The sequence below is a fragment of the Chanodichthys erythropterus genome, chromosome 12 (genome assembly GCF_024489055.1).
Source record: "Chanodichthys erythropterus isolate Z2021 chromosome 12, ASM2448905v1, whole genome shotgun sequence".
NCBI classification, from domain to species: Eukaryota; Metazoa; Chordata; class Actinopteri; order Cypriniformes; family Xenocyprididae; genus Chanodichthys; species Chanodichthys erythropterus.
Window position 1 is genome coordinate 17,484,990 of NC_090232.1, and position 13,096 is coordinate 17,498,085.

At 33.3% G+C, this 13,096-nt stretch overlaps 1 protein-coding gene across 1 annotated transcript in view; it reads left to right on the forward strand.

Annotated features, from left to right (window-relative positions):
- marchf1 (membrane-associated ring finger (C3HC4) 1) overlaps nucleotides 1-13,096 on the forward strand; it is a 36,183-nt gene that overhangs the window by 21,036 nt on the left and 2,051 nt on the right. The window contains exons 2-6 of the mRNA XM_067404580.1: nucleotides 143-193; nucleotides 306-385; nucleotides 3,680-4,345; nucleotides 6,125-6,305; nucleotides 9,044-9,191. Of these exons, the coding sequence (XP_067260681.1) occupies nucleotides 143-193; nucleotides 306-385; nucleotides 3,680-4,345; nucleotides 6,125-6,305; nucleotides 9,044-9,191 (1,126 nt within the window). The remainder of the gene's footprint in view (nucleotides 1-142; nucleotides 194-305; nucleotides 386-3,679; nucleotides 4,346-6,124; nucleotides 6,306-9,043; nucleotides 9,192-13,096) is intronic.

Genomic DNA, 13,096 nt, shown 5'->3' on the forward strand with positions numbered 1-13,096 from the left:
ATATTATAAATGTGAGAGTGCCACAGGGGTCATAGTTGATTGAACACTTTAAGTTTGTAGTATGATATATATAAAGGTATGACCTTAATGTGGATGAGGGGGAGAGAAAGCACATGCCATTAATCCTCTTTGTTTCCTTTAGGGTGAGAAGGCACCCGGGCGATCAGGAAGTCGATCCAGCAATATATCTAAGGTAACACACACACGCAAACCATCTTTATTCAAAGCAACACCAATGACAACAAAGTATTCATTCAAAGTATTCAAAGTAAAGCATTTTGCACTTTTGTGTCCTGCTGTTTCAGGCCAGCAGTTCCACCCAGGGACCTGTGCTGAACAGTATCTCTCAAACATCAGTTACACCCTCCTCCCAGGACATATGCAGGTGAGTGTGGTCATAGACCGTTGCTGTGGGATACAGGGGTGACCATGTTTATGATTGGTGCTTTGCTCATCTCATGTTTTGCACATCATTGTGATTTTATGAAATAAGTTCTGGAATGTCAGTGTAGTCCAAAGTCTGAGACCACAAGTTTGCAATTAAAAACTTACACTGCATCTCTTTTTCTATTTAAACCATAAAATAAGTAGATTTTCAACAATGAATACAAATATTTAGCATTCGGCTTGGTCGTTTATTGGTCACTAATCAAATTCGTAATTTGTAAGGAAATGTTTTCTGTTTATAATATAGTTTGTAATAAAGGATTCTAATTTCATTTTATATAAATTTAATTAAAAATAGAATAATATAATTTATAAAACATTTTGTATTAAATTACTAATGCAAAAAAAATATTATAATTAGGGCTGGGCGATATATCGCATGTGATTGTCACGCGCATTTCATCAGTAAAGCCGGTTCTCTGATTACTGCTAAATCGCCATCACCTGCTTTCAAATGGAGCGGCATTTACAGTTTTTTACAGACGCTAGGACACATTTCTCAATACTTAGGTCATTTTTTCAAAACTCTTCAACTTTCATCTTGGCACAGAGGTTAATTTCACATTCAAAATGCACTAAATCCACCAAAACACTTCATTCATGTCTCAAATCCACTCATTCTTCCAGAACAATAGCAAAGTTTTTCACCCAGCAAACACACTTTGTCACTCATAAAATACTGATCTAAAAACACTAACATCAGTTAGCATTATACAATGTTTTCTTTTTTAAGATTTCTTTATAAAACAAGAATGACACTCTCTACTGCTTATAATTCACTGCAGTTTATGTTACATGGTCCATGTTTACATTACAGAAAAAAATCATTCAGAAGTTTTCCTCTTTGAATGGATGATAATGAAATTGAAAAACAAATGCTTGTGTGGGTGTTCAGTTTCATCTAATTGGTTTGATATTATTTGATTTTTTAGATTCAGAATATATTTCATAACTATATTACTGTAGAAATGCAGCATATTTTTGTCTTATTCAGTTTTGTATTATGTTATTGTTTTGAACATAAGTTTAACAGTTTTGAAAACAGTATGTAAGCGTGTGCAAATTGGCCTGTACGTACAAAGAGTTTTGGCAGTTGTTGTGTCTGAGTGAGAAAAGAATTCATGAAATTTGAGAGATGTAGTCATTGAATGCATTTTGTGCCAAAGCAATGATAATTAATCTTCAGTTTAGCCCACATAGACTTCTGTTGTGCTCACTGTGTGAAGAGTTTTGCAAAAGTGACCTAAGTATTGACAAATGTGTCCTAGAGTCTGTAAAAAACTGTAATATACAGAACCGTAGTTCACTGACAAGCCACGCAATATCGCGTTTATTATCGCAGACGAATCGCCTTCGATAATGAACGCGATATTGCGTGGCTTGTCAGTGATCTACGGTTCTGTCTATTAAATGCCGCTCCATTTGAAAGCAGGTGATGGCGATTTAGTGGTAATCAGGGAACCGGCTTTACTGATGGAATGCGCGTGACAATCGCATGCGATATATCGTGCAGCCCTAATTATAATTTATAAAACCGTTTGTAATTAATTAAATTATGAATGCAAAATAGAATAATATAATTTATGAAACATTTTGTATTAAATTATGAAGTTTGAATGCAAAATAGAATAATATAATATATAATTTAATTTAAAAATAGAATAATATAATTTATAAAACGTATTAAAGCAAAATAGAATATTATAATTTATAAAACAGTTTGTAATTAATTAAATTACAAATGCAAAATAGAATAATATAATTTATGAAACATTTTGTATTAAATTACTAATGCAAAATAGAATATAATTTATGAAACATTTTGTATTAAATTACTAATGCAAAAAACATTATACTTTATAAACCCTTTTGTTATTAATTAAATGATGAATGAAAAATAGAATATAATTAATGAAACATTTTGTATTAAATTATGAAGTTTGAATGCAAAATAGAATAATATAATATATAATTTAATTTAAAAATAGAATAATATAATTTATAAAACGTATTAAAGCAAAATAGAATATTATAATTTATAAAACAGTTTGTAATTAATTAAATTACAAATGCAAAATAGAATAATATAATTTATGAAACATTTTGTATTAAATTACTAATGCAAAATAGAATAATATAATTTATTAAACATTTTGTATTAAATTACTAATGCAAAATAGATTATAATTTATAAAACCGTTTGTAATTAATTAAATTATGAATGCAAAATAGAATAATATAATTTATTAAACATTTTGTATTAAATTACTAATGCAAAATAGATTATAATTTATAAAACCGTTTGTAATTAATTAAATTATGAATGCAAAATAGAATAATATAATTTATTAAACATTTTGTATTAAATTACTAATGCAAAATAGATTATAATTTATAAAACCGTTTGTAATTAATTAAATTATGAATGCAAAATAGAATAATATAATTTATTAAACAATTTGTATTAATTATGAAGTTTGAATGCAAAATAGAATAATATAATTTATAAAACTTATTAAATTAAATTAATGCATAAATAGAATATTATAATTTATAAAACAGTTTGTAATTAATTAAATTACAAAATAGAATAATATAATTTATGAAACATTTTGTATTAAATTAAAATGCAAAATATAATAATTTATTAAACATTTTGTATTAAATTATTAAGTTTGAATGCAAAATAGAATATAATTTATAAAACATTTTGCATTAAATTAAGAATGCAAAATAGAAGTAGAAAATAGTATAATTTATTAATTATATTAATTTATTAATTAATTCTGTATTTTAGTATTAAATTATGAATTTAAAGTAAATTAAATTAAGAATACAAAATAGAATGATATAGTTTATAAAAATATTTTGTATTAAATTACATTAAGAATGCAAAATAGAAAAATATAGATTATTACATTTTTGTATTAAATGAAATTAAAAATTTCTTTAAAATTAAAGTTTAACTTGCAGTCTCAGACTTTGTATATAAATGCATATATGTGTTTTGAATGCCACATTTTCTTTCTGGGGTTCTGTATTAGAAAATAATTATTGAAGAGTGAATTGCAAGGAGAAACTGAGGAAAAAAAATCCACAGTTCAATTCACTTATTATTTGTCCATTATGTTTTTCACTCATCAATCATTTCATGCTCTGTTGTGTCTCCTTCATCCCTTTTGTTTTTCTATGTATGTGTGTGTCTGTTTGTGTGTGTTTGTGTGTTGTGCAGCTCTAGTGGTTACGCTAAACTTGAAGTAGATGGCTCAGATCAGACAACACCCGTCATGCCCATAAACCCCGCCTCCGATCCCGCCCCCACCACGAAGAGGCAAGTCAAGCGTCGTATTCGACGGCGACGGGAGAGCACCGGGACAGTTGGGTGTGCCAAGGAGTGCGTGGACAAGACGAAACATTCACGTTCGCATAAGCAAGTGCGCACACACTCTGACTCATCCTCAGAGGACGAGCAACGCTGGAGAGAAGCTCGCTCTTGGAGCCGCGAGAAAGCGAGACGGAGACGCAGTGGCAGCCGACAAACACAAGCGCATCCCCGTGAAGAACGGAACGGCATTGAGCTCATGTCTGTCAACTCTGACGAGGGACAGAAAGAGAACCAGCCACCACTGTGCAAGGGTCCCAATACCAAGGCCCACAAAAAGTTGTTAAAAAAGGAGCGTGGGGGTCAAAGTCAGGCAGCCAATCACAGGAAAGGGAGGGATCATGGTACTAGTAGGAGTGGAAGTGAAGAGGATGATCCTATTACTAAGACATATGAGGAGCGAGGTTCAGGAGAGCCAGATATGTCTGTCCCATCTGCCTGTAAATGCACTAATCCCACCAATCAAAATGGCACCATGCAACATGCATGCACTGATGATGAACTAGAGGTGTGCAGGTGAGAAAGAGCAAGAGAGCTGCAAACCCTCAGAAACCAACTACTTGATCAATATAATCAAAGACCATCCATGGTCATATGTTACAGCAGGGGTTTTCAAACTGGGACCCCCAGTGGGCCGCAAGGGAGTGACAGGGGTTCCGTGGAAAAGTCTACAGAAAAACTGTAAAAAAAGAAATAAATTACCCAGAACAATTTGTCCCAGGAACTTTTTCCTAGGAACATTTTTCCCCCAGACCTGTTGCTGTCTGCGTTATCATCGCAGTCTAAAGTACCGTGAAGAATAAGACCGGTGACGTAAGACTGTGCGCGACTTTCCCGTTTTGGTCCTCCGCATATAAGCTTAAAGCAGAACTCAGTAACTTTTTTTTACCTTCATAAATAGTTTTCTAAGTCCTTACGATGGTTAATTGACTTGTAGTGGTGTGTTTGAGGCGTGCACTAACCCCCTCTGGCACATCTACGCCAAAAAACAGCACTTGCAAGTTGAGCTGCACCGACCCGAAACAATCTCGCCTCATGTTCATGTTCACGCGAGAGTGACAAAATGCTTTACGCTGATTCAAAAACAATGTATATATTATGACTTTATAAGACAATTTCGAAAATTACCCACCTCCATCGAGATTTCTTGTACTGTATTTGCAAAACTACTGCGCTGGTGAGCGTTGTAGTCGTTGTAGTCCAGAGCTGCGCTTTGAGTATTTACGACAGTGTGATTCACTGAAGGAACCTGTAGGAGGAGCTTCGCAAATCTTACTGAGTTCCGCTTTAATAAAGCCTAAACTTCGTTGTCGGTCCATTGATCGTATTTCTTAAACTCCATCAGTGATTCGAATAGCAAACCACTCTTACTGCACGCACTGCGACTTTTAAAAAGGGTGGTTGAAATTAAATGCTGCGTGGAGTCAACCAATCAAGATGCTGCATGAACTCAACCAATCAGCATGTTCAGCACCCAAGTCCCAAATTTCCTGAACTTTGAAAAAGTACTACCCCTTGAGCAGGTACTTTCTGAGGGGGAAATTTTTCCATGGAACTGCATTTAGACACTGGTTCCTGCGGTCGAAACATACCGAGTACCACCCCAAAGTCCCTAGTAGTTCCTGGGGAAAGATCCTGCAGTGGAAACGGGGCTTTAGGTGTAAATAAATCAATCAATCAATAAATAGATGAATAAAAAATGTGATTAAAATAAAAAAGTAGTGAAAGATTAAATTAAATTAAATACAAATTTTTAATCAATATAAATAAAAAATAGATTAAAATTAAATAATACATTTAACAGTAAATTACTATAGTGAGCAGAAAAAATATATATATAATAATGCAACTTAATAAAATCTAATTTTAGATTCATTTTATTACTTTTTCAGTGTATAAATTGGATGTTTATAAAAGATGGATCCATTCTATATTTTAGGATGGGGACGATCATATTTGGGTATCCAAGGCATCTAAAATATTGAAAACCCCTGTATTACAGTATAAATGTCCATTTTAAATTATTTCTAATTTATTTATGATTTTATTTATATTATTTACATTAATTACTTAGCACCTTGTTTTAATACTATTGTCATATTTTTATCGTTATTTATTATTGTTGTATATTTCTTTTTCTTGTCATTACTTGCTCTGTGTAAAATGCTTTGGTAATATTGTATGTAAATAATCATGCCAGTAAAGTACTTTTAAACTGAAAAATTGAATGAAATTGAGATGGATGTAAAAGAGAGGTGGATCAAGTGAGAAGTTCATTTGTTTTTGTTTGTGCAGGATCTGTCACTGTGAAGGTGATGAGGAGTTTCCGCTCATCACCCCCTGTCACTGTACCGGAAGTTTGCGTTTTGTGCACCAGGCCTGCCTGCACCAGTGGATCAAGAGCTCCGACACACGCTGCTGTGAGCTGTGCAAATATGACTTCATCATGGAGACACACCTCAAACCTTTGCGCAAGGTAACACACAATTCTGTGAACAGCACAAATCCTGTTTTATTGAACACCAGTGGCAGCTGGTGTTTTTCAAGGTGGGGAATATATGTTTATATATATACACTACCGTTCAAAAGTTTAGGGTCAGTAAGATTTTTTAATGTTTTAAAAAATTTATCTTCTGCTCACCAAGCCTGCATTTATTTGATTAAAAATACAAACAAAAACAGTAATATTGTGAATTTAAAACAGCTGTTTTCTGTCAATATATAGTAAAGTGTAATTTATTCCTGCGATCAAAGTTAAATTTTCAGAATCATTACTTCAGTGTCACATGATCCTTCAGAAATCAATCTAATAGGATGATTTGATGCTCAAGAAACATTCATTATTATTATCAATGTTGAAACATTTACATTTTTATTTCATGATGCTATGTTGAAAAGAAAGTTCAAAAGAACATTATAATTGTCTTTACTGTTACGTTTTATCAGTTTAACTCATCCTTGATGAATAAAAGTATTGATTAATTTTATTTCTATCCCCCAAAAATAAAATTAAAATTCTTGCTGACCCCAAACTTTTGAATGATAGTGTTTAATGTTACAAAAGATTTAGATTTCAGACAAATGATGTTCTTTTGAACTTTCTTTTCATCATAGCATCATGAAATAAAAATGTAAATAACTGTTTTCAACATTGATAATAATAATGAATGTTTCTTGAGCATCAAATCATCATTAGAATGATTTCTGAAGGATCATGTGACACTGAAGACTGAAGTAATGATGCTGAAAATTCAGCTTTGATCACAGGAATAAATTACACTTTACTGTATATTGACATAGAAAACAGCTGTTTTTAATTGGAATAATATTTCACAGTATTACTGTTTTTGTTTGTATTTTTTTAGCAAAAGATACTTCTTTTAAAACATTAAAAAAAACTTTACTGACCCCAAACGTTTGAAAGGTAGTGTATGTATAAATGTAATATAATATATACAAATTACAATATACTAGAAACTTATTTTGCTTATTTTGATTAGTTGTGTGACTCTATGCCTTTGAATTTCAATTATTGCCTTGGTTATACAGTCCCTCCCCTCTGAGAGATCATCCAGTTATCAAATAGAGAAGCCCAGCTGCCAGTTGTCTGACATATGCCTCTTCACAAATTTTGTGAAAATATAAAAATATGTATTAAACAATAATACAGTATCATGTTAACATTAACCGAAGCTAAAGTTCAAATAAGTAAAAAAACAAACAATAACAACAAAAAAGAAATTAATACTTTCTTTCAGAAAAGGCACATTAAATGGATCGCAATTAACAGTAGACATTTATAAGGCTATAAAAGTTTTCCATTTCAAATAAATGCTGTTCTTTTGAACTTTATCCAAAAAAAATATTAAGCAGCACAACTGTTTTCAACATTGATAATAATAAATGTTTCTTGAACACCAAATAAGCATTTTAGAATGATCATGTGACACTGAAGACTGCAGCAATGGCTGCTAAAGAGTTCAGCTTTGCATCACAGGAATAATATTCCAATAGAAAACAGTTATTTTAAATTGTAATAATATTTCACAATATTACTGTTTTACTGTATTTTTGATCAAATAAATGCGGCCTTGGTGAACATAAGTATTCAATATAGTATACTACACAAAATTAAAATGTACAAGAAATCAGCTTAAGTCTGATGTTCTGCGTCACCGTTTCAGGGTCCAACAGCTCTTTCAGATGCCAAAAGAAATGGTGCTAATATACACTCAAGTTGTGATATAATACTATGAAAAATCATGATCCTATCCTTTATCTCCTTACTGAAATCCCAGATGGCCAGTGATTCATCTTTTATAAATTGTTAAAATATTTGTGTCCGCGATGCACGGAGACTGTAATGTACACCGTAAATTTTTAAATGCTTAGCTTAAATGTGTAATATGAATAAATAGTGCTCATGAAGGCTGTTGCAATAGTATTCTCAAGGGAAACAAGTAGGGGTTTGGACGTAGAAACAGTATTCCTTACGTCACAATAAGCGAATTGATTCTGTACATCATTAATGATTATTTTAATGGTTTAAGCATCTTAATATGTAAATAAATTAAATGGTTATATAAGCATGTTATTAAAGGGCAGGATTAAAATGCAAACTCAGTTTAATGCAATGTGTAACAGTCCTCTGTCCCACACCAATTGGTCTTTGGCTTGAAAAATGTTAAAGACTCCGGCTTCCAGTAGACATTTGAGAACTTCAAAATATCAATGTATTTTGAAAATGTATAATTTAAAAGCACATATAATTTACACTCCCAAGCTCCCAAGCTTGCTGTGCTTCCATAGCGACATGTGATAAGAGTATGGCAGTGCAATTTCTTTCACTGACTTGCATGATTTTTAAGCATATTTATGGAACACAAAGAAATCATTTAAAAAATAAAAATAGATCATTTTTGCCCATAGCACAAATGATGAGCGAGTTACACACGAACGTTTAACGGTTAGGGGTTGTTAAAAAATTCCCTTAGTATGAGGAGTAATAATAATGATGCTGGCCTTAGCAAACACTACTAATAAAATAACCTCAAGGGTTATTGTGCAGATTTGTCTGAATGTGGAAATATGATTGTTAGAGCACACACACATATCCTAGTGCTGCCACATTGTGGCTTAAAAAATTATTACAGGAAGAAAAGTATAATTATATTCATAGAAGTTATGAACCCTTGCTCTCTGTCTCTTCTTTAGTGGGAGAAGCTACAGATGTCTACGAGCGAGCGACGGAAGATCTTTTGCTCTGTGACCTTTCACTTGGCGGCTGTGGTGTGTGTCATCTGGTCGCTCTACGTTCTGATTGACCGCACGGCTGAAGAGATCCGCCTAGGCAAAAACAATGGTAAACAGTCACAAGCACAACTTACACAATAGCTAATATTCTTATGCAGAGGTATAAATGTTTGCAAGAGGTCCAATGCAGTGTTATTCAGGTTCCAGTGTGATCCACTATTACCATGTAATTTAGTTTAGTACAGCTGGAATGTTGCATTGAACAATTAGCATCTAGTTTTATTAGTGATTATATAGTGGGGAAATGCGGTGTTGTAAATTAGCTTTGATTAGGCTCATTTAAAAAAAATTGTTTTAAGTTAGTCCAAAAGAATGATCAGTACTTTTAACAAAGTAAGTTTAAAATTATGTACACTAACAAGAAATGAGAAAAAAATGAAAAAAATAACTTGTCATATGTGTTGTTAAATATGTTTTCGTAATTGAATTGAAAAGTAAAAAAATATATATATATATCTATATATATATATATATATATATATATATATATATATATATGATGAAAAAAAGTTTAAGTAGCAAGTACTAAACTTACTAAAATTAAAGCTATATAAATATTAAACTAAAACTAAAATGAAAACTTCTATGAAAAAATCAAATTAAAAATATGAATAAATACTATAATAGTATTTAAATACTATTAAATTAACTGTGGTTAAAAAAATTACAAGTAATTTAATTGGAAATAAGGTCACCCTCTTATTTCATTTCAAGTAACAGAATATTTTTTTATGGTTTTAGTTTTAGTTAACCATAATAATAACCCTGATCTCACTGTTTAACCAGAAATATTACTATAATAATAATGTTAATTTGCATATCACCTGTCTAGAGCACCAAAATGGCTGAAATGTCATTTGGACTAAATGTAAGAGTGTCCTTTTTTGATAAATGGTCATGTAAAGAGCTGTTCAGTTATGACATCAGTTTGTAGGCCGACTCAGAAGAGTATCTGACCATAGGTTCACTCCTTTTAAACACGATTTAACACACAACTTGCACTTGCAAAATGTAGATTTTAGGTGTAATTTGACTGCATGTGATTTATGTTCAAGAACAAAACTGGTACATCTATATCCACCTTTTTCCTATGCCCTATGATGCTTTGTGCAAATTATGGGAATAACTTCCACTAAACTGTCTGCAAGCTTTGTTCTATGAGTGCAATAATAAGCATTTTCAAAAACTGGGTGTGATGAAATGCCATTATCCTATTCACCACTCAACCATCGATCATTAAATGCACATTTAAAAGTGTAAAAGCATTAAAGGGTTAGTTCACCCAAAAAATGAAAATTCTGTCATTTATTACTCACCCTCATGTCGTTTCACACACGTAAGACCGTCATTAATCTTCGGAACACAAATTGAGATATTTTAGTTCAAATCCGATGGCTCCGTGAGGCCTCCATAGGGAGCAATGGACACTTCCTCTCTCAAGATCCATAAAGGTACTAAAAACACATCTAAATCAGTTCATGTGAGTACAGTTGTTCAATATTAATATTATAAACCGACAAGAATATTTTTGGTGCGGCAAAAAACAAAAACAAAATAACGACTTATTTAGTGATGACCATAGACTAAAAAAAAAAAAAAAAGCATCGGAGCATTGTGAATCTGTGTATCGAATCTGCAGTTCGGAGCTCCAAAGTCACGTGATTTCAGCCGTTTGGCGGTTTGAGCCGCGATCCGATTCATGATTCGATACACTGATTCGTTTATGCTCCGAATCTTCCTGAAGCAGTGTTTTGAAATCGGTCATCACTAAATAAGTCGTTATTTATTTTGTTTTTTTTGCCGCACCAAAAATATTCTCGTGGCTTTATAATATTAATATTGAACCACTGTACTCACATGAACTGATTTAAATATGTTTTTAGTACCTTTATGGATCTTGACAGAGGAAGTGACATTACTCCCTATGGAGGCCTCACGGAGCCATCGGATTTGAACAAAAATATCTTAATTTCTGTTCCAAAGATTAATGAAGGTCTTACGGGCCGTTCACACAGAACGCGTCTTTGCGTCTGAAAACGCGAGACGCAGCGCACAGGAGTGGTTTTTAAAAAACGCAGCATAGAACGCGAGGGTCTCGAGACGCGCTTTTGAGACGTGATGCAAAAACGACAATAACGGAAATAATAGAAATAGGCAAACAGCAGAATTGACAGATACAAGTTTTGACATGGAAAAAAAGAAAATAGGATAATAATGAGCCATGTTGCAGTCATATAAAACAGTTGTCATGCCAACTTGCTATTGTAAACAGAAGCTCACAACGCTTGCCCCGCCTCCGAGTTCTTCTGATTGGTACACTGTTTTGGAACTGACATTGATGAGCGGCGCTGCGTGTAAAAGTTGAAATTCTTTTAACTTGACACGGCGTCTTAAAAACGCGGCGATCATGTGTGAGGCGCTGCAAAAGACGCGGGACGCGAGCGTAACGGTCATGCACGTCTGTTAAGCGCGTGTTTACATAGAAAAACAATGGGAAAGTAGCGCATTGGAATGGAAAAACGCGTTCTGTGTGAACGGCCCCTTACGGGTGTGAAACGGCATGAGGGTGAGTAATAAATGACAGAATTTTCATTTTTGGGTGAACTAACCCTTTAACAAATTACTACCACAGAATATTAATAAACCCCAATTATTTCCGGAGCAATATAACGGACGTGTTAAATATCCCTGTAGTAATATATGTCTGTATTATGTAACATGTTGCCTTAATCAAAAATGTTCATTAACTGGAACATTGAGTGATAATATTTCAAAAAGAGATTTCTGTCATTTTGACAGACAGTAAATATTGTATTTACCTGCTTTAGAAACATTCCAATAAACACTGCTAAAGGGATTAGAAGTAAAAATGGGAGACAATTTTAAAGCATCCATGTGAAAACAAACCTAGAAAGAGATGTGAGGATTTGGGGAGAAAAACGAGAGATTCTTAGTGCATTCAAGTAAAATATACATGGGACATACTGTAAATTACTTAAGAAGAGCAGGGCACAAATGCAAGTATATGTTGTCCTTTTTCATACTGCTACAGCGGAATACAAAAGACAAAAGAAAATAATCAGAAGGAAAAGAATGCAGCAACTGAACAGAGCTCTTGCCATAGATCTTCCTGGAGATCTACCAACCTGCAAAGTTTAGCTCCAACCCTGATAAAACACACACCTAATTAAGATTTTCAGGAGCAATTGATAATTACAGACAGGTGTGTTGAGCAGGGCTGGAGCTGAACCCTGCAGAAAGGTAGATCTCCAGGAAAAGGGTTGGGCACCCCGGCCATAGATATTCTTATTATACAATGTCACATTAAAGGATTACCGGTAGTTCACTTCTGAATGAAAATTTCCTGATAATTTACTCACCCCCATGTCATCCAAGATGTTCATGTCTTTCTTTCTTCAGTCGCAAAGAAATTAAGGTTTTTGATGAAAACATTCCAGGATTTTTCTCCTTATAGTGGACTTCAATGGACTCCACTGTTGAAGGTCCAAATGTCAGTTTCAGTGCAGCTTTAAAGGGCTTTAACTGATACCAGACGAGGAATAAGGGTCTTATCTAGTGAAACGATCAGTCATTTTCTAAAAAAAACAACTGTATATGCTTTATAAACACAAATGATCGCCTTGCAAGTGCTTCTGCTTTCTGTATTCTTCAAAAAGCTTACGCTGTATGTCCTTCGCCCTCCCTATTCTACTCAAGGAAAAAAAACGGAACTGGCGCTGCGTTCGTTCCATAAGTTGAATAGGGAGGGCGAAGGACATACAGCGTAAGCGTTTTGAAGAATACAGAAAGCAGAAGCACTTGCAAGGCGATCATATGTGTTTATAAAGCATATACGGTTGTATTTTTTTCCCGAAAATGACAGATCGTTTCACTAGATGAGACCCTTATTCCTCGTCTGGTATCGTTCAAAGCCCTTTGAAGCTGCACTGAAAC